Source organism: Rutilus rutilus, assembly GCF_951802725.1.
Source record: "Rutilus rutilus genome assembly, chromosome: 16".
NCBI classification, from domain to species: Eukaryota; Metazoa; Chordata; class Actinopteri; order Cypriniformes; family Leuciscidae; genus Rutilus; species Rutilus rutilus.
The window spans coordinates 20,795,383-20,816,215 of NC_140224.1; the positions used below are offsets into that span (position 1 = coordinate 20,795,383).

Sequence of the window (20,833 nt, forward strand, 5' to 3'; positions counted from 1 at the left end):
ATTTCTTGGACAATTTATCGTCCAGCAAAATTTGTTATCGTGACAGGCCTAGTCTCAAGACCTTCGCAACCTAACTGTTCCAACACATAATGATGGCATTGGTTATAGGCGCCATTCTAAGCTTCTGAATGGTCCAGTGAGCACTTTTGGGGCCATAATACGGAAGTGGAAAGACAATCATTTCACCATAAATTTGCCTCGACCAGTGCTCCTCGCAAGATTTCTGATAGAGGAGTGAAAAGAATAATCAGAAGAGTTGTCCAAGAGCCAAGGATCACTTGTGGAGAGCTTCAAAAAGACCTGCAGATAGCAGGTACTGTTGTCTCAAAGAAACCAGTAAGTAATGCACTCCACCGCCATGGCCTGTATGCACGCTCACCACGCAAGACTCCATTACTGAAGAAAAAAGCATGTTGAAGCTCATTTAAAGTTTGCTGCACAACATTTGGAAAAGCCAGTGAAATACTGGGAGAATATAGTGTGGTCACATGAGAGCAAAATTGAACTGTTTGGATGCCATAATACACACCATGTTTGGAGGAGAAATGGCAGTGCACATTACACTAAAAACACCATACAACTTGGTGTTGGCTCTTGGACAACTCTTCTGATTATTCTTTTCACTCCTCTATTAGAAATCTTGCGAGGAGCACTGGTCGAGGCAAATTTACGGTGAAATGATTGTCTTTCCACTTCGGTATTATGGCCCCAAAAGTGCTCATTGGACCATTCAGAAGCTTAGAATGGTGCCTATAACCAATGCCATCATTATGTGTTGGAACAATTAGGTTGCGAAGGTCTTGAGACAGCTCTTTGCTTTTACCCATCATGACATGTGTCTTGTGTGACACCTTGGCAATGAGACCTTTTTGTAGGCCATCATTTGGGACTGAACCAGCTGTTATTAATTTCCACTGACGGGGCTGGATTGCTTTTTAATTACTGTAAGTTTTCAGCAGTTGTCTTGGCTTTCAATGCCCTTTTTGCGTCTCCCTTTCTTCATGTGTTCAATACTTTTTCCCTGTGTCATTTCACATTATTACACATAACTTAATTTCTGAACTTATTTTTGTTTGTTTCTTTGTATGTATGGCTTCCTTGGGTTGTTACCAACATCTGGTGAAAATTTCATGTCAATAGCACCTTTGGAAATATATTTACTGAGAAAAATGATGACGTGTTCAATACTTATTTTCCCCGCTGTATTCATATATTTACGCAGTCTGTCACATACTCATTTAGTTTCTTGGAATACAATGTGTAGGACTTGTACTTATAACATCTACGAATGAGGGCAGGGGGGAAGTTTTGTTTCTGACACTTATTGTAGAACATATTGTGATTGTTATTAATGTTTCCCTGTTTACGAAAAGCTACATAAAAATAAAAACATTAAAAGTTCTCTTCTGTTTGTTTGTGGCGCTCTATGACTATCTGTCTTCAACTCTGCATAGACTCATGGAACACGCTGATGATAAGTGATGTCTGCGCGGAGATATGGAAATACATATGTTGACAGGCAGGTAGGACATCCAAAAGATACTGTTAAATGAACAGTATTCAAAATATACTTCCTTTTTGTTGATTCTACAAATATTAGGGGTGTAAATAGGTGTAAATATTTGTAAATGTTAGTTGTGATTAATTACCTAACATGATTAATGGCTAAATCTTTTTTTTTTTACATTTTAATTGATTCACGCCCCAATTAAAATAGAACTACAACACTATTTGAAATAACAGCTTGCATCTTCCATAAAAAATACAGGAAAATAATGCATTAAAGGATCTATTAACATAATCCAATACATTTCCTGGCATTCAGGATATATGTGCAGTTCGAAGCCCACTGAGAGACTCCCACAGCAAGCACTGAATTCAATTCCAGGAACTGCTTTACACAAAGTTTAACAAGGCTGTTCTAGGGAACAAGATGTGTGTGCATGCGCATGTGCACTTGCTTACAAGGCTTGTTATTGGTGGTTTGGGAAAATCAATCAGAATCAATCCAGGTTGTGTTACTGTGAAAAACATCCCTTCCTATTCCTCCAGGATGCCTTTTGTAGCTCGCTTATCACTGCCCATTTTATACCCTTCAATAGAAGGAGAGAATGAAGGAGATCCAAAGGTGTCTGGCAGGCTCTCAAAGGAGGAGACTTGTCGTTTTTCGCACCGGCGAGCTGCGCACGATTCGGTGGCAATTTAATTAAAGTTAATAAGTGACAGCTTCTCTATAGGGAGGACTCAGCAAGTCAGGTGTGCCACATTGATCTTTTCCATCGCCCCTGCAGAGCGAGCCACGGTATGCACACATGCCATTGTATTCATATTAGAAGACTAACATCCAGCACAAGAGGGGGACTGCAGGTGTCCCTCTGAAGGGCTTATGGGTCACATAGTGGTCTACTTAATGAGTACCACCTTACACAGACACAATGTAATTCACTTTAAAATAACATGCACAAGTCTAAAAAAGTCATATGCATGTCTAAATAATTGATCCATTTCACAAAAAGGTCACTATTCTTAACAGTCAGTGGTTTCTGTTGGTTTAAATTAAACCTTTTAACTTCAATCAGGATTTAAAAGCGCCCATTCAACTGAGGCTGCCTTGCTGTCGGTCACTGAAGCTCTATGGATTGCGAAAGCTGATTCCAAATCATCCCTTCTTATTCTGCTAGATCTATCTGCAGCTTTTGACACGGTTTAGGCCTGCTTACACCAAGAATGATAACTATAAAAGATAAAGATATAGTTCTAATAGTTCTAAAATTACTTTCAGAACAATTTCTTTCTAGCTGATAAAACATTAACAGCCAATCAGAATCCATCCTGCTTTAAAGAGCTTGAGCATTTAAAGCAGCAGACACCAATCCTGAATCCTGTTTAGAATAAACAATGTTATCGTCCGCTGGTGTGGACACTAATATATACGTTTTTAGTCCAAACAGGCCTTAAAATCATCTGGGCCCGGTTTCCCGATAACGCTCACTCTTAGCGCGCTAAGAGAGCTCGAAAGATATATCTTACCAAAGGTGTTTATGTTCCTAAGTGTGTTCCCCGAACCATACCTTAGGAAGCTACTTAAGATATACCTTCTTACGTGCGACGTTACCCGGCGCTGTCCGTGGCGATGGTGCTGAATTGTTTGATATCGATGGCTCGAGAATCAATTATTCTCTCGTGCAGGGGCTGTTTATGTGAGAAAGCGGTGATCTTTATAAATGAAGCACTTCAGAAATAGTTGAAATTGCAATTTATTATGATTATTGGATATTATAAAAAATAATCCAAACTATAATAGCCTATAATAGCCTAGCCTACATATTTTAAAATTGTAACATATATTGCTGCCACAATAACCTTTTCAAAAATGTACGTGCTTTCTTCTCTTTCCCATTTTTGTTCGCTGAGGTGAAGCTGCGATGAAATATTGTTCTTGTAAATACTTTCCAGCATTTCAGTAATAAAAGTTTACATCTTGCGTACGGTGCTCGGCAGTGATCAAAAAGGATTTAAACCGTGAATTTTGAATCTCTTGTAAACTCAGAGATGTGGATTCAGATGGCAATTAAATTACCACATGACCTGTTTGTCAAAAAACAGAAGGTACTAATTTGGCCTGGGATTCTTACGCGGGTTGGGTGAGAAAAACACTGATATTATGGATTCGGACGGCACTAAAATCACCGACTTACCCCTGTAAATGTTTAAAATACCGGACGAGCCCATGAGAAACAATATTAGCGTCCGAATAGGACTTAACTGACAGAAGCCTATGCTTTCACTGGCCTTTAAAAGAGCGTTTTAATTAAATTAATAATATTGTATAATAATATAATTAAAAATCTAACAACAATCAGTGTAATGACAATTTTATTCTTTGCATGAAAACACTTGAATTAGCCTAATTTAAAGGTGAACTAAGTAACTTTTTTACCTTAACTGAACAGCTTCGGAGTCATTGGAATGGTTATATTACTTATTTCGGGTTGAATGGTGGTCGTTTCACACCCACCTGGTGCCCGTGAGCGCAAAATACGCACTTGCAACTTTGGGGGAAGTATCAGGAAGGCGTCAGGAAGTATCGCGTGATATCAGGTCTCGCGATGTAAACAACTGCTTTACGGCCAAAAGAAATCAGCTAAAATGCTGTCATTATTGCGCTCCCTCACGCTGTCCGAACCCGAATGAAGAAGACGTTTTAAAGAATGTCCCATCTGCTTTGATGTCGTTGATCTACTAGCCTCTGGTGTCTGAGAATCACCAACGAGTTTTTACAACAGTGTTGTCAAATTTTTTTTATTATACCTTTATTTAACCAGGAGGTCCCATTGAGATTCAGAATCTCTTTTACAAGAGAGACCTGGCCAAGGTAGCAGCCAAATCACACAAATGCATACATAACAAACACCAAATTACATTTTCACGATAAAAGAAGTACAAATTGTTAAAAAATAAAAATATAAAAACACAATGAGACTCTTAAGAAAAACAAGAACATGTCTCCATCACAACACTCTTTACAGTAGTTTTAAATTCATTTATGGACATAAGGGTTTCTAACTTTAGCTCTTTTTGTAGATTATTCCACCCCCAAGGTGCTAAATAAGAAAAAGCAGTTTTTCCCAATTCGGTTGTAACTCGTGGCACCTTAAAAAGCAACCACTTTGAGGAGCGTAGCTGATAGGTACCAGAGCAAACAGAGAGGAGGTTACAGAGGTACAGTGGAAATTTGCCAAGTATAGCTTTATAAATAAAGATATACCAGTGCTGTTGTCTACGAATTTTAAGTGATGTCCAACCAACTAAATCATAAAGAATGCAGTGATGGGTAAGGGACTTTGTATTTGTTATAAATCGTAGTGATGCATGGTAAACTGAATCAACATGACGCAGGATGGAAAATGCAGCATGCATGTACAATATATCTCCATAATCAATTACAGGCAGAAAAGTAGCTTCCACAAGTTTCTTCTTAGCACTAAAAGTAAAGCAAGATTTGTTTCTGTAATAGAAGCCGAGCTTGACTTTAAGTTTCTTATATCTTTAAATATCTATTCCGAAGCTGTGGGGGGAGCTCTAGAGAGAAACCTGCGAGCAAAAAGTGAGAATACAGCGTAGAAATCCTGAAGCTACTGAGTGCTGCTTTAATACTGTCTGGGTGTATTAAAACTTCAGAATTATATTCATATAGACCTGCAACAGTGATAAGGTAAAGCTAAGAGTGGTCCAGACCAACCTTACGAAAGTGTGACTTACAAAAGATTTACTTAGCGTACGAACGTTTCGGGAACCGTCCCATAAGGTTAAGAGAGGGGTTAAGGAATAGGTTAAGAACTACTTAGAGATCAGAACGCTTTGGGAAACCGGGCCCAGAACCTTTTGTCCACTCTGTCTTCACAGAGCATAACCGGACTCCACTTTGCTGGTCTGTGGGGAGGGAGGTATCCAAAACACATCAACTGGTCATGGGGGTTCCTCAGGGATCTGTTCTAAGACCTCTCCGCTTCTCTATATACACTACATCGCTGGGACGCATTATACCGGCACATGGTTTGTCCAAACATCATTTCTATGCTGATGACACACAGCTCTACTTTTCATTTCAACCAGATGATCCAACGGTAGCCGCACAGATCTCAGTCTGCCTGGCGGACATCTCAGCAAGGATGAAAAAACATCACCTCAACCTAGCAAAGACAGAGCTTCTTGTCTTCCCTGCCACTCTGACCATACTGCACAATTTCATCATCCAGCTAGATTCATCAACAATAATCCCATCAAGTTGTGCCCGGAATCTTGGAGTAATCTTTCATAACCAGCTGACCTTCAAAAGACCACATTTCAAGAATAGCACAATCATGCAGGTTTGCACTGCACAACATCAGGAATATCAGGCCCTTCCTGACGGAGCATGCAGCACCGCTTTTCGCCCAGGCCCTTGTCATTTCTAGGCTGGACTATTGCAATGCTCTTCTGGCTGGACTTCCATCATGAACAATCAAACCTCTTCAAATGATTCAGAACACAGCAGCAAGACTGGTCTTTAATGAGCCCAAGAGAGCCCACGTCACACCTCTGTTTATCTCTCTGCACTGGCTACGAGTTACATGATCTTCCCAACTCTATCCGGAATGCCAAATCCCTGATAATACTCAAGAAACAACTGAAAACCCATCTCTTTCATCAGCACAGAATAAAATTCCTTCCATATGCTTTCACTATTCCTGTTCTAGCTTGTACTATTCTAACTGATGTCTGAAACTTTGTATTACTAGCACTTGTCGTGTTTATTTCCTCTTTATGATAAATTGTTTGTTGTATTCCTTATTTGTAAGTCGCTTTGGATAAAAGCATCTGCTAAATGAATAAATGTAAATGTACACACTTGTGACATGTTATTAAAGTATGACTCTTGCAATGTGCTTCACACATGCACCCTTACACAGACCCAGTAGAGAAATGTTTTCTATTAAAAAACACTTACTAAATGAATTCCCTAAATGTAAATCCATTAAGGAAATTGGATCATAGAAAAAGTATTAAAAGAATAAGCTACAAAGGATTTAGCACTTGGAATGCATTACATCCTCCACAGTTCCACAGAACCGTAACATCATGAACCCATCATTCATAAAATTCTATAATGTGTTCTATACAATTCTATAATAGCTTATTATGTATTTTGTTTATGAATGCAGAAGAAAGTTCCACAGAACTATTACATCCGTATTCATAAAATTCAACAGTTTTCTATAAATACTGATTCAAAGTTTGGCACAGATGATTAAATCAAGCATCGCATTAGTTCAGGCAGGCCACGTCAGCCAAGCCCGCATCAGCTGTTAGCCAGCTGTTCATGACGTGGTCCAATCCGGTGTCGACATCTCAGCGGCACACATACATCTCACACTCCTTCAGCATTTCCCACATAGCTTGCTGCTCGCATCTAAACTCCCTCCTCCAACCCCAACTCCTCCTAACCAAACCTTCATCTTTCTGATCACTTGTTTTCTTTACAGTGTAATCTTGGCAAATTTTCAATTATGTATTGTATTTCACATGTAATTGCTCATTTCAACTCATGTAATTGAGAATTGTAATCATGCATATACTGGTTCTGTTCTGTACCCCATGGGGGGTTTGCCTTGCTGCTCTCCCGCTCTGTCCAGGCATAGCTGCATGGACAGGCGTGGGAGTTTTGCCCAGAACAAATCCATACCGCCAACACTAACTGTATGGTATATTATCGCAATAAATCTATTTATCCATACTTGGCGAAGTGGTCCTGACTGAATTGGTCTTATAAGAATTATAATTATAAGGTTGTTAAGATTATAAGTCTTGTCATTATGCATAATATTGTTTAATTAAAATAGCCACTGCATCATGAAAATTGCTTCATTATTTTAATAGTTTGTCATTTATTTATTCTAATAATAAAAAGCCACCATAGATCTGAATTAAATAGCCTAATTAACCAATATACCCTTTAAATTAAGCTGTAACAAAGACATGAATAATATCTGAATAAAAGTGATCTTACTCTGTTAAAAATATTTCACTGGTCTGAATCTCCTGGAACAACAGCTAGAGCAGGGGTTTGTGAGGAACCACAGGGGCTTCATGAGTTTAAGTCATAAAATTGAAAAAATACAATAAACAAATCATTTTAAAATTAAAATAAAAACTATTAAAATAAAACCCTTTCTCAAGAAGATGAAATATTTGTATTGTTTACCTGCATGCCATGTGACCAGAACCATGAAGATGTTGAACCGTGAATGTGTTGTTAAATTATTGATGAATTAACGTAAAATCTCAGGAAGGAATATTTGTGACCCTGGACCACAAAACCAGTCACATGGGTCACAATAGCTGAATAAATAAGCTTTCCAATGATGTATGGTTTGTTAGGATAGGACAATATTTGGCCGGGATACAACTATTTGAACATTTGAAAAATTGAGCGCCAAAAAAATTGTGCTGCATTCACTCACAAAAATAAATGTTTTATATAGTTACGGTAGGAAATTTACAAGATATCTTCATGGAACATGATCTTTACTTAATATCCTAATGATTTTTGGCATAAAAGCTATTGCCACAAATATACCCGTGCGACTTGTGACTGGTTTTGTGGTCCAGGGTCACGTTTACTTCAAGTATATATTCTAAATGTTAGGCTGACAAAAGTTTGGGAATCCCTGTTCTAGAGGTACGAGGTACCTCACCAACTTCAATCAACCATGTTGAATGGATAAAATATATTTCGTAGAATTCTACAGATTTTCCTTCAGCACTGTCAATGTAAAAAAGGCCTAGACATGACTATGCATGACAGCAGTCTAGATGCCCTTCCCAAAACCCATTTGCATCTCCCTAAGGCTACAGGTAAATAAAACGTCAAACACAGAACCGGCATTATGCAGCAGCTGCTCCTATCTTAAGTGTTACAGAATGTGGCGATTACAGCCACAACGGAGGTCAAATACATTTCAATGTGAATCAGAAGAATACGTTCTCAAAGTGACACGTAGACTAAACACTCTTGCGATGGTAAATCTAAAAAGGGTAGGCTGCTGGCGGTGCTTTCAGATACATTACTGAATTGACTTGTAAACGAGGCCAACTCGGTGTCAGTTTGCCTAAACAGGCTGATGAAAAGCAAGTGGAGGGATGCACCATCCAGGCACGGTGCAGATGTCACCAGCATGATACCGAGTGTGGTTTTCTCCCCCATAATCCTCTCTTTGACACAGCGTCATACTGACAAGCCTGCCTCCTGCTCTCGGCCGCTGTCCTCCTACTGAGCTAAATTAATTTGTTCATTCACTCCCCACATTATCCCCCTGAGGAACCACTACATTAGAGCTGATGAAATGCTCACAAAAGCAAGATGTCTCTCCCAATAATCCCGCAGCACTTCAGGAAGACAAAAACCCTGGCAGCTCCGCAGCGTTCGGTAAAGTATTACTCCGACCGCCAGACGCTGCCACGACCATCCCTTCGTGTTTCTGCTCGTCTGGTTAAACCTGGATGTGACGGCGTGGGAGAGGATTGTGAGAGCGTTTTAGCCTCTTGCCGTATGGATCCCTCTTCTTAAATACTGCCCACTGAGCCAGGCTGAATCACTGGAGCTCAACCCAAGAGCACGGTTCACAGGTGCTTCTTCTGAGCGCACAGCCGCACCGAGCATTTCCACACCTTATTTTTAGTCTCTATTGACAGGGACAGATTAGGTTTCAGTCAGAAAAGCTGACTGGACTCTCAACTTTTCAGTTTGCAAGACTCAGACAGGAAGAAACGGGAAAGACTTTGGTTAGAAAAGCATGCTTTACTGAAGCAGTGGTAATCAATTTGATGTTACTCATCCTTGGAGTGAATAAATACAACACTTGAAGGTTTCTGTTGACTTTGAGGATAACTGCAAAAATGTTAACTTGCGTTGAAAAAAAAATCAATCCACAAGATTAATCACCACATTTGATTTGGTAATGAAGAAAGTATTTGAAAATGTTCAAAAAGGATAAAGACATAATAATTATAAAATAACTACTCAAGGACTACAAATTATGCACATTACTGTTCAAAAGTTGGGGGTCATTTATCATTTATATTTATTTTTTATTTATTCAATAAGGGTGAATTAAATTGATCAAATCCTGAAAAATATCACAGTTTCAAACATTAATAGTAATAGTAATCAACTGTTTTCAACATTGATGATAATAAGAAATGATTCAGCACATTAGAATGATTTCTAAAGGGTCATGTGACACTAAAGACTGGAGTAATGATGCTGAAAATTCAGCTTTGCCATCACAGGAATACATTTTTAAATGTATAAAAATAGAAAAGAATTGTAATAACATTTCATAATATTACTGTTTTTACTGTATTTTTTATCAAATAAATGCAGCCTCGATGTGCATAGGAGACCTTTTTCAAAAAAAATCTTAAACCCAAACTTTTGAATGGTAATGTATTAGAATCAGCTAGGTGTTTTTAATCGTTTTAATGTATTTTCTGAAAACACAGCCAATTATGCTCTAACACTACAACATTTCATGTTAATTAATGCTAACATTAGCCAACTAATGTTATCCTCTAGCTAGTCTCCACAACACACACAAACTCTTGCAGGCTGCGATTCCATTTTTCACTTGAAATTTCTCTAACTGGTTGATCTCTCTTCAGGATGATGGTACATCTCTGGGAATTCAGCAGGAATTGTACATACAAAAATCTAGATAAAGCTACTCATGTCTACAAATAGTGTCGTTTGGCAACCTCAAAGCTCAAGGCTGTGAAGTTTGTGCCAACAAATGTCATTTTTTTGTTGCAAGTACCAAGGTAGTGAGATAAAAAAAAACAGTCCATGAAGTAAATTATAATCTGGCCACAAAATGAAGACATTTTTTAATTGCTTCTTTGATATTGTTGTTCAACATTAGCACAGACTGCTGAGCAGTTATTTGTAGCTACAGTCTATTACTATCACGGTGGAATCACCAATTTCAGATTTTCTCAAACCTAAACTAAAGGGGACAAAAAGAAACTATGTGCTTCACATGTAGGTCAGATAGCTGCTTTCTGTCTGGTGTTTGGCAAGATTAAAATGCAATGTGGACTAGAATTTAGGCTGATATCCTGCCTATGTGAGACCTTGTTTCGGTTAGCCTCTAGTGAAATTACCTCATGAGAGCTTGGACTTTGGCCGCATGTCTCTCCTCCAGCTCAGCCAGTTTCTTCTTCAGGCTGTCCACCTCCTGCCTGAGCCCAGCAGAGTGCTCCATCTCTCCATCCAGGAGACTGCGCAGAGACCTGTGCCAAAGAGTTTAACATCATTAAGACACACACACACACACATCTGACCCACTTTTTCTTAGCTGTCTTTAATGACTACCAGTGCACAGGATAATTACCCAGCTACACATTATTGACTGTGCACACCATGACACATTTCACACATGGGGTACAAAACAAGGCCTTATACTCACTGAAACTCAAGTAATGTTTTTAACAAGGGGTCAGTGAGAGGAGACACTTAAATCTCCCCAATCTTAATAATATATATTTAGGTTATAGTGAGTTTTATTTTAAATGCAGTTTGCAATTTTTGCAATACTGTAACCAATACTGAATGAATCTAGTTAAAAACACTGATATACACTACCGTTTAAATCTTATGATTTATACACTATTATTAAAAATTTTACAAAAAAATTCTTCAGTGTCACATGATCCTTCAGAAATCATGCTAATATGCTGATTTGGTGCTCAAGAAACATTATTATTATCAATGCTGAAAACAGTTGTGCTGCTTAATGTTTTTTGTGGACACTGTGACGCATTTTTTCAGGATTCTTTGATGAATAGAATGTTCAAAAGAACAGCAATTGTTTTAATATAGTAAAGAAATGTATAATGTTACAAAATATTTCAGTCATTTTTTATCAAGTCAATCCATTCTTGCTTAAAAAAAATATTACTTTATTTTCAAAGAAAACCACAATTGAACAGTATTGTATTTGATTGCTACTTTAAAACATATTAACATATTAAAATCAACTAATTAACTTTAATTGAAATTAAACAAACTTAAATTTGAAAATTAAACAAACTTAAATCACCATATGGGTAACACTTTACAATAAGGTCTCGTTTGTTAACATTATTAGTTAACATGAACTAACTCAATATTTTACAGCATCTATTAAACAATTGTTCACTGTTTGTTCATGTTGTACACAGTGCATTAATTAATGTTAACAGATACAACTTTTGACTTTAATAATGTGTTGGTAAATGTAGAAATTAGGATTAATAAATGCTGTATAAGTATTGTTTATCATTAGTTCATGTTAACTAATGTTAACAAACGAAACCTTATAGTAAAGTATTACTGATATGTTATTATTATTATTATTATTATTATTATTATTATTAATATTATATGTCAATTCTACAGATTATATAAATAAATAAAAAGATATTGTATCAGTTTAATGAAAGTGTGACCGGCCAAAATCATAATTTTAAAGAAAATTTATCAATGAAACACAAGCAGAACACATTTCTGAAAACTGCTAAAAACCATTCTCACCCAAAAGAATAGTTTTAAGAACAGATTTCTAGACAAATCTGTTCATGTTTCAAGAATTAGCAAAAGGTGCAATCAGTGAAAATGGTAAAAAAAATTCTCACGTGTTCTGCTCAGTGAGTTCATCTTTCCTGTTCATCATGGCCACAATGGCCTGCCGCAGTTCAGCTAAGGATGGAAAAAAACAATGTTATAAAGGTTATCAAAACCTACTCAAAATGAACAATGGCTTTTGTCCTCACCCAACTCAGAAAAAACATGACTTCTGAACAATAAGACTCATTATCTCAGAGGGATTTAATGTCCCACACCTGTCTTCATTCTTTCAATAAGGGTTACTGTTTTATACCACTGACATTTTCATTTGTATAGCGCCACAGAACTAATAAAGAGAACTATGCGAGGCTTAAAATACCAACCCGACATTAATTTCTTTAAAATGAAGGTGACGTGAAAGGGTAAGGGATTTATAACACAGCCGTAAGGGGAGCCTCAGCAGATTCTGTCTCAAAACACATTAGTCTGTGAATAATCCGAGTGAAACATAAAGCTCTGACTGGGAAGCATTATTACAGCACTTCAAAACACTAGGAAAAAAACGGCAGCACTCGGTATAGTCTAAATCCAGACTTTCATGGAGAGTGAAGAGGACAGAGAGAGAGAGTCTTTGTTGTCGTTGCACTCTCAAAGCTGGATAACCTGGCACTGGGTAACCTAGATAACCCCAACAACACGGCTCCAAAAGACAAAGTCTGAACACTCCTATCAGTCCATTATCATTTAATGAATCTCAGAGGAACCGCAGGCTTGGACGGAGCCATCTATATAAACCTGGCTAGCCTGATCCACATTTAACAAGTTTAAAGTACTCTCAGCAAAAGAAAGTCAAAGAGTCTTTGTTGAAAGTCTTTGTTATTTTTTTTTTTTATTATTATTATTATTATTATTATTTTTAGAAGCAACAACATTGGTACAGCGATATAGCTCAATTATTGCGTCTCTAAGAGAAAAAGCTTATCAGACCACCAGAGATCCATTTGGTAGCCATGGGCGTAATCAGAATGCGCTTCAGTAAACTTGTGTGCAATGTCCCCTTAAAAACTATTTCCAGAAAATGGTTACAAGAAAAGAACTACAATTGTTTTCAGTCATTTTTCTGTGTGGTTTGTATAGTAAAGCTGGCAAAAGTGATTGTTGTTGGGATGGGATTTTTACACACATAAAAAACAAAAAAAAAACATGCATACAGGGATAGGAATGCTAAATATATTCCCAAATGAAAAAGTAAATTAAAGAAACGATCCTGGGGCAAAAAGCAACTCTTGAAAATTAGCAATTACTCCTCTCAACAAAAACATTTAACGACCCTTGAGGAACAAACAAACCCAAAAGGCAAAAAAACACATCAATTCAGTAATAAAACCTGAACCAAAAAAAACTCCAAAATAATAGTTTTTAAAAATCATACAAATGTACTCATATAAAGCAATATGTAAATTAATACTCAAAACTGTAACAAAAAGATCTCAAGAGGTGAATAAGCGACCCCGAGCCACAGAACTTTACTGGAGATGAGGAGATGGCGTCGAATTTGGGATGCGCTCATTGTTAAAAAGTGTTAAGCACAACAAGCAGTGAAACAGAACTCAATGCGGTGCACAGGCTGACTGATACACAGGGAAAAAGCACGTCTCTCAGGATGCGATCGCGAGTTCAGTTCTCTTTCACATCTAATTTTGCGTTACCGGGAAATAACAATTTCATCGTATTTTTAAATAAGAATATGGTCATATCACCTACCCCTAGACGGCACCAATGCAAGCCAAATTTAACGGTTTTCTGTACCAATTTCTGTATAGCAAAAACTATTGGAACTATTTAACTATTAAATTTAATTAGTTCATTATTAAAGGAGCTGTATGTAAGAAATGTATTTCAATTAATCATAAAATTGCCCTGATATGTCACTAGACATTAAGAAATCATGTTCATTTCAAATACTTATATCACTGACAACAGTAGTCCGGCCAGGATATTGTCATTTAAAAAGTGAAGTTGCAGCCCTCAACTGATGTTGATGTTGTCATGTTGTGTTTTGGCCTGATGCCCCACCCTCCACCTATCTACCAATCACGAAGTCAGTAGTGTTTCGGCATCCGGGTTGCCAGCTCTGCTCTAGTTACCACAGCTGCAGCTACAAACGTTCGTGCTGGATCCTGCAGCTTATCTGGCAACCTCGAGTCAGGGGGGGAGGGGGAGGGGATACACCGCTCTACAGTAATTTGAAAGTGATTGCAGTACCAGTTTTGGCCACAATCTTACATACGGCTCCTTTAATGCTAATAAGTAAATAAACAAAGACAGCACGTTTCCCTCAAATAATTTTCAGTTAAGCAAACATTAAAAAGGTCAAGTGAAAAGTTAGTAATAAAATGAAGAACAAAAGACTTTGTTTCTATGGTCAATAGAAACAGAACAAAAGACTTTGTTTCTGTCAATCACTGCACTTTCAGATTCTGCTCTGCACTTAAATACGTTTGTCACTCCCAAAAATGTTCAGCATGTTAGCAGCCCTAAAAATAAAACTTTTCTTCAAATTGTTATATACCAAAAGTGAGCAAAGAGCACTGCCTCTATGATCACTGAAGTTGTCAATCACTTCAGTTCAGCGCAATCTCACTGAGTTCCGCACTGTTGCTCCTCCTTTAAACAAAAAACCTGTCTACGCTGCATAATCAATCTCATATTTACATCATCTTTACACTTTGTTGGTTGTAATGAAAGGATTAATGAACACTCGTTCTACGATCTCACTTTAAACAAAAACTCAGGCGTTTTGAGCAGCATTGAGGGGATTCTGAATAACACACACGTCTGATTTATCATTATGTTAATGTGCTCAACAGACATGTCTGTGATTGGCTACAATGCTCAATGCTGCAAAAAACAGAACTTGAAATATTTGCCGCTCTTCACAGAATGATCATAAAAATATTCACGGGAGTATTTGAAAGCAGCAAACTATCAGCAGCTTTTCAAGGGGAGTGAAATTGGCTTACTGTATATATGAGCTAAACTTTTAACATTATCATGAAATTCACGATATTCCCTAAGAACATCAGCAAAATATTACTAATAACCCATGTATGACCTATCCATTCCACTCAATGCCACAACTGACTGATAAGAATGATTGGTGCTTTCTAATAAAGACAGTTAGTATTGGCTGCCTAGTTCTGTGTGCTTACTGGACTGTTTCAAATGAATTACAGTACAAGAATTATTTACATAGCACTATATTTAACAGAACAAATCAAACAAACTGTTTAGGGCTGTTTTCACCCACACAAAGGATTTTAAATGCACAATGCACTACGTGGTTGTCATAGTTATGCTACACTGGACCGCAGAAGCGTGTGTGTGTGTGTGTGTGTGTGTGTGTGAGAGCTGGAGAGGGATCTGGAGGAGAATTCTTGCGGATGAGCCCGCTCCCGCTCCCAGAGCCCCTCATCTGGAGGAGGAGAAACACACCAGAGTGAGGCGGTCCAAGTATGTTTGTAATCCTGAGAGGAAGCAGGCAGGAGCAAAAACAGGAGGCAAAGCTTTGACTTGCTTCCCAGAAAGTAAGGTTCACAGACAGCAGTCTGAGACACCTGACATTGATTCATATTTAGCACATAGGCTTTTCATCAAAGGCTAATTTACACTGTTTTATCTGCATGGAGATTCCCTCTGGAGACACCTGAGATTAAGAGTCTGCTCAAAAAGCGCATTGGGGTCACCCCTACTTGGGATTCAACCTGAAGTTTTGTGTTACAAGTAGGGGTGTTACGATACACTCATGTCACAAATTGGTTCGATACACTATTCTGATCTCACAACATGATACTTTAAACACAAAAGTTAAAGGTACATGTAACTTTTGGCTCTCTAACAGTAAAAAAAAAAAAAATCAAATCCCCCAGTAGGCAATGCAATTTTGACTTTCGGTTTATTACAAGCCCTGTCGCGTTTTCTTTTTGCCAGCAGACTCTCCTATGTTCAGCGATAAAAAAAAAAAAAAGAGAAGTGATTACCCAGAGTTTCGAGATTTAGCGTGCTCCATGTCAACCTTTCTCGCTCATTTTGACAACTAACCTATGCCACTCCCACACCATACATCAGTAGCTGGAGCAACTTTACACGGATATGACAAGACACACACTGCCAACATATGATATACTGTATGTATGCAATTTCCTGCTAAAACCATCCTGACAGGTCTAAAATATAAACACTTATAAGAGGCTTGCCATAGTGTTGACAATCAAGTTGACAAAATGACTCGTGGTAGTTTTGAACAAAAAAGTAACAGTGCACCTTTAAAATGAGAAGGTTATTTTAGTTGTTTAGCATAAAAATGCTAACATTGGTATTACATCAGTAATGGGCTTAAATAGACTTGGACTAAATAGACAATAGAAATATTCATGATTCTGATTGGCTGAAACAACATAAATAAAACAATTCTTTTCAAATATATATTTTTTATTTACTGGTATATTTCTTTAATTTACTCACAAGTGGTTAGTAGAGAAACAGGTTCAAAAATTGGTGCTTTTAGACCTGACATGGTCATGTTCTCAGACATTTTGTGAGAAAGCGCACCAAACCAAGCAATTGAAACTTTGTTGTCTTGTAACAAAACCAATAGATTACAGTCGAGCTGCACTTCTTACCCTTTTCATTCAATTCTTTTCCCACTCACTCGTAAGCCACGTAAGATGGGTTTGTTCATAGAGACCCTGGCCTGAAGACTAATCCACAACTGTTCCCTGTTTTTCTACAAGCTTGTCTTAATAAGCAAGTCTCAGAGGTTTGCCACTGAAATGTTCCGAGTCGTCGGCCTTTCTGGCAGCAAGAACAGAGGTTCGAATATCCAGCAACGTTTGATGATCATACATCAAAAATACACAACAATTTGGGAACAAAGAAACAGTAGAAAGAGCGAAAAGAGGGAGAGGAGGCGCGACAGACGGCAGACCATCCACAGGCGCCATCTTTTCTCATTCGCATCAGCGGATGCAACATACTGTACAAAAAGGTTTTCGCGATCAGAACCCTCGTCTGCCATTGGTTGGACAAACAGATATTGCTATCATTTAAGACAATGTTGCCAATGTCGTAAAACATGTTTTAGCTGGCTCACTCCTTCATAGGCTGCTATGTAATTTCAGTGAGCCTACGTTCTGACGTACAACACAGAAGCGCTGCGCTGTTACACTACGTGAACTCACTCAAGAGGCCCACACAGAAGAAAAAGTCACTTGGACTATTTTAACGATGTCTTTACTAACTTTTCTGGGATGGCAGATGTTGATTACCCAGCAGCCTATGAAGGAGTGAGCCGGCTCTCAGATTTCATCAAAAATATCTTCCGAAGATGAACGAAAGTCTTACTGGGTTGGAACAACATGAGGGTGAGTAAACACTGACAGAATTTTCATTTTTGGGTGAACAAAAACCCCATTCTATAGCACTAAATAACTAAAAAGGCACATAAATATGATGGATCCAGGTGAAAAATCTGTCTACAATATAGCTGATAAAAAAAAATGAAGGAGAAAACGGCATTTTCAAGCATTGAAGGTAATGTTCGTTATATCCATAATCAAATAGGATTTAATATAGGTTATTAAGGCATACTGAGAAAGCCATGTTTGATCTGAAATTGAATTTAACTCATGTCTGAGAGCACAAGCAGATTCTGGCACTCTGCATGGAATATTTTCTTGCTTTCATCTTTTCTCCTTTTTATTTTTGAAAGCTGAAGTAAAACTGGATCAGTCACCTCCAGCCCCATCTCAAAGTTGTGTTTTGTCCAGACAAAAGACAGAGAGAGAGAGAGAGAGAGAGAGAGAGAGAGAGAGAGAGAGAGAGAGAGAGAGAGAGAGAGAGAGAAAGAAACATGAGAGTTTTTTTACACTGAACCAACATTGCCCTCATCTGGAAAGAGGAAGTATGCAGGGGATGAAAAGAATAGAAATCCCATCTCCCATAGAAGTCCAGAATAATGTCTGTGCTTACAAGAGTAGCATGTGTCCACAGCACAAAGATGGTAAAGTGATAGATTTACCATCATAATTTACAGTTTCAAAGTCGTCTTGTCAAAAGCAAAGTCATATGGCCAATATTTAAACAATGATTAAAACGGTCTCAGATCTGCACCAAACCACTAGACAACAGAGCTGTAGTCAAGGCAAATTACCTCAATGATGCCATCTGTCCACAGCATAAATCCTCAAAGGCAAAGTATGCAAAAATATGCAAAACGTATAGTTAAAGAAACAGTTCACTCAAAAATTAATGTTCTGTCATTACAGATATTTAAAATATTAATAATCATTACTTATTGACCTTCATGTTGTTCCAAAACAGTCTGTTGTAGAAACAAAAAAAATTTTTTTGAAGAATCTTCATCCAGCTTCATCCATTCATACAACAAAGTTCATAGTGACCAAAGGTAACAAAGTAGTCGTATGGCTTCAGAAGACACACGACACCATTCACCTACCATTCAAAATGTGGGGGTCAGTACGATTTTTTTAATGCTTTTTAAAGAAGTCGCTTATGCTCACCAAGGCTGCACTTATTTAAACAATTTACAATTTAAAATAACCTATTTTTTAAAGCATTTTAAAATTATTTGTTCCTGTGATGGAATTTAAACAGGAATTTTCAGAGCTGCCATGAACTGAATCAAAGCTGAATATTTTAGCAGTCATGAACCTTCAGAAACCATTATAATATGCTGATTTAGCAAAATAAACTTTTCTTATTATTATCAACATTAAAAAAAACAGTTGTACACGTTAACATTTTTGTGGAACCATGATACTTTTTTCATGAAATGGTAACCTTTTGTAACAATGTAAAAGTCTATACTGTCACTTTTGATCAATTTATTGCTTTGAATAAATGAAGAATGAATTAAAGTATTAATTTCTCTTTTTTTTTTAATCTTACTGACCCCAAACTTTGAAACAGAAGTGTAAATGTTCTCTTTTTGGGGGGGGGGGGGGGCTTGATGGTTTTATTGAAAAGAGATGTGTGAAGATAAGATTATTCAATTCTTCAACAGCATAGGTAAATAAATGAGTACAAATGACAATTATTTTAGGGTGAACTATCCCTTTAAATTAGTCTAAACAATTTTCCAGTAAAGTAACTTTTGTAACTTTCAAAAAATCAAAAAATAAAGATCAAATCTCTGGACAATGATATCTTAGGTCAACTCACCAATGGTCATGGACTCGGGAAGGCCAGGGGTCGGCAGAACACTGGTCACGGGAGAAACCTGCGCTGGTGAGTCGGGCTCCATGCTAAGACAGACAATAAGCATTAGTCTTCAAAGAAAATCTCATTAAATTTTTATTTTATTTTGTATCAGATACCTAAATTGGAGTTGGCTTTGTTTTTCACTGTCAGTTGGTGGGCTTGAGCTCTCCTTCTGTCCGTGAAATTCGACATTTTCAACTGAACTACCAGCTGAAAGTACAAAAATAGCACATTTCTCTATGCCAGGATTGTACTCACACATTACACGCTCAATTAAATAGTGCTACATTTAAGTTAAACTCATCCGTTTGAACAATCAGAAGACATAAAAATGCCAGCCACATCTATGTGGACAAGAACATGAAAACACAGCAAGATGTCCCTGAATGAGCACAGTGTCTGACAGGATGTGGGTCTGACCTTGTTGTGTGTAGGGCTTGCTGGAGGCCAGAGGTATGAGAATGTGCGAGTTGTCATTGTCATTATCTGTGATGATTTGCCTTGGACTCCACGTAGAAACACTGGATAAACTCCCCACAACCATCCTATGCAGAGCAGAATGTTGTAATCAAACCTTATTTGGTAACACTTCATTTTACAGCGTCACTGTTACATATGTTAGATCTAGTTACTATAACTATAAACTATGCATAATTACATGCAACTAACCCTAAACCAAACCCTAATCCTAACCCTATACTAAGTACATGTAGTTACTTAATTTTACTCAGTACTTAATTGTATAATTAGTCTAACAAAGACACCTTACAATAAAATGTAACCCCTTATTTTATTGTTTCTTTGTTACAATGCAACTCCACAAGTCCTAAATATTCATTTACATCATGTACTTACTATAGGGCTAGGGTTTAGTGTTAGTTGCTTGCAATTATGTTGTATTGTAAATACAAATTGTAAATGTCTCTTAAGCTCACCCAAGGATGCATTTATTGGTTAAAAAATAAAGTAAAACAGTAATATTTAGAAATATAAAGTTGTGCAGATTAATATTTTTGTGAAAATCTTGATACATTTTTCTCAGGATTCTTTGATGAATAGAAAGTTCAAAAGAACAGCTTTTATTTTAAAATAGAATTTCTTTGTAACATTATAAATGTATTTACTCGCTAATACCAACTATATTGCTATTACTAACATTATAAATGTCTGTCACTCACTTTTGATTAATATTCATTTCTTTTAAAACGTTATCTATAAACTTTTGAATGGTAGTGTGCATGTGACGTGTAACAAAGACACATTCAAATAAAGTGTTATTATAAAAGGTAATAAAGCTATTTTTAATTGTCAATTCAGTTGAAGTCTCACTACATCCTGATATTGTGTAATATTTAGGAGGATCTGTTGACAGAAATGCAATATCATATACATAACTATAGGCAATAG

At 37.2% G+C, this 20,833-nt stretch overlaps 1 protein-coding gene across 3 annotated transcripts in view; it reads right to left on the reverse strand.

The window, feature by feature from the left end:
* The window catches only part of LOC311306097 (sorting nexin-29-like), a 117,605-nt gene that overhangs the window by 83,286 nt on the left and 13,486 nt on the right, over nt 1-20,833 (reverse strand). For all 3 annotated transcript variants that reach the window (XM_084434281.1, XM_084434282.1, XM_084434283.1), the window contains 5 exons: nt 19,847-19,971; nt 19,543-19,636; nt 19,388-19,470; nt 12,214-12,277; nt 10,702-10,830 (listed from right to left, as the gene is read on the reverse strand). In XM_084434281.1, the coding sequence (XP_084290407.1) occupies nt 10,702-10,830; nt 12,214-12,277; nt 19,388-19,470; nt 19,543-19,636; nt 19,847-19,971 (495 nt within the window). The remainder of the gene's footprint in view (nt 1-10,701; nt 10,831-12,213; nt 12,278-19,387; nt 19,471-19,542; nt 19,637-19,846; nt 19,972-20,833) is intronic.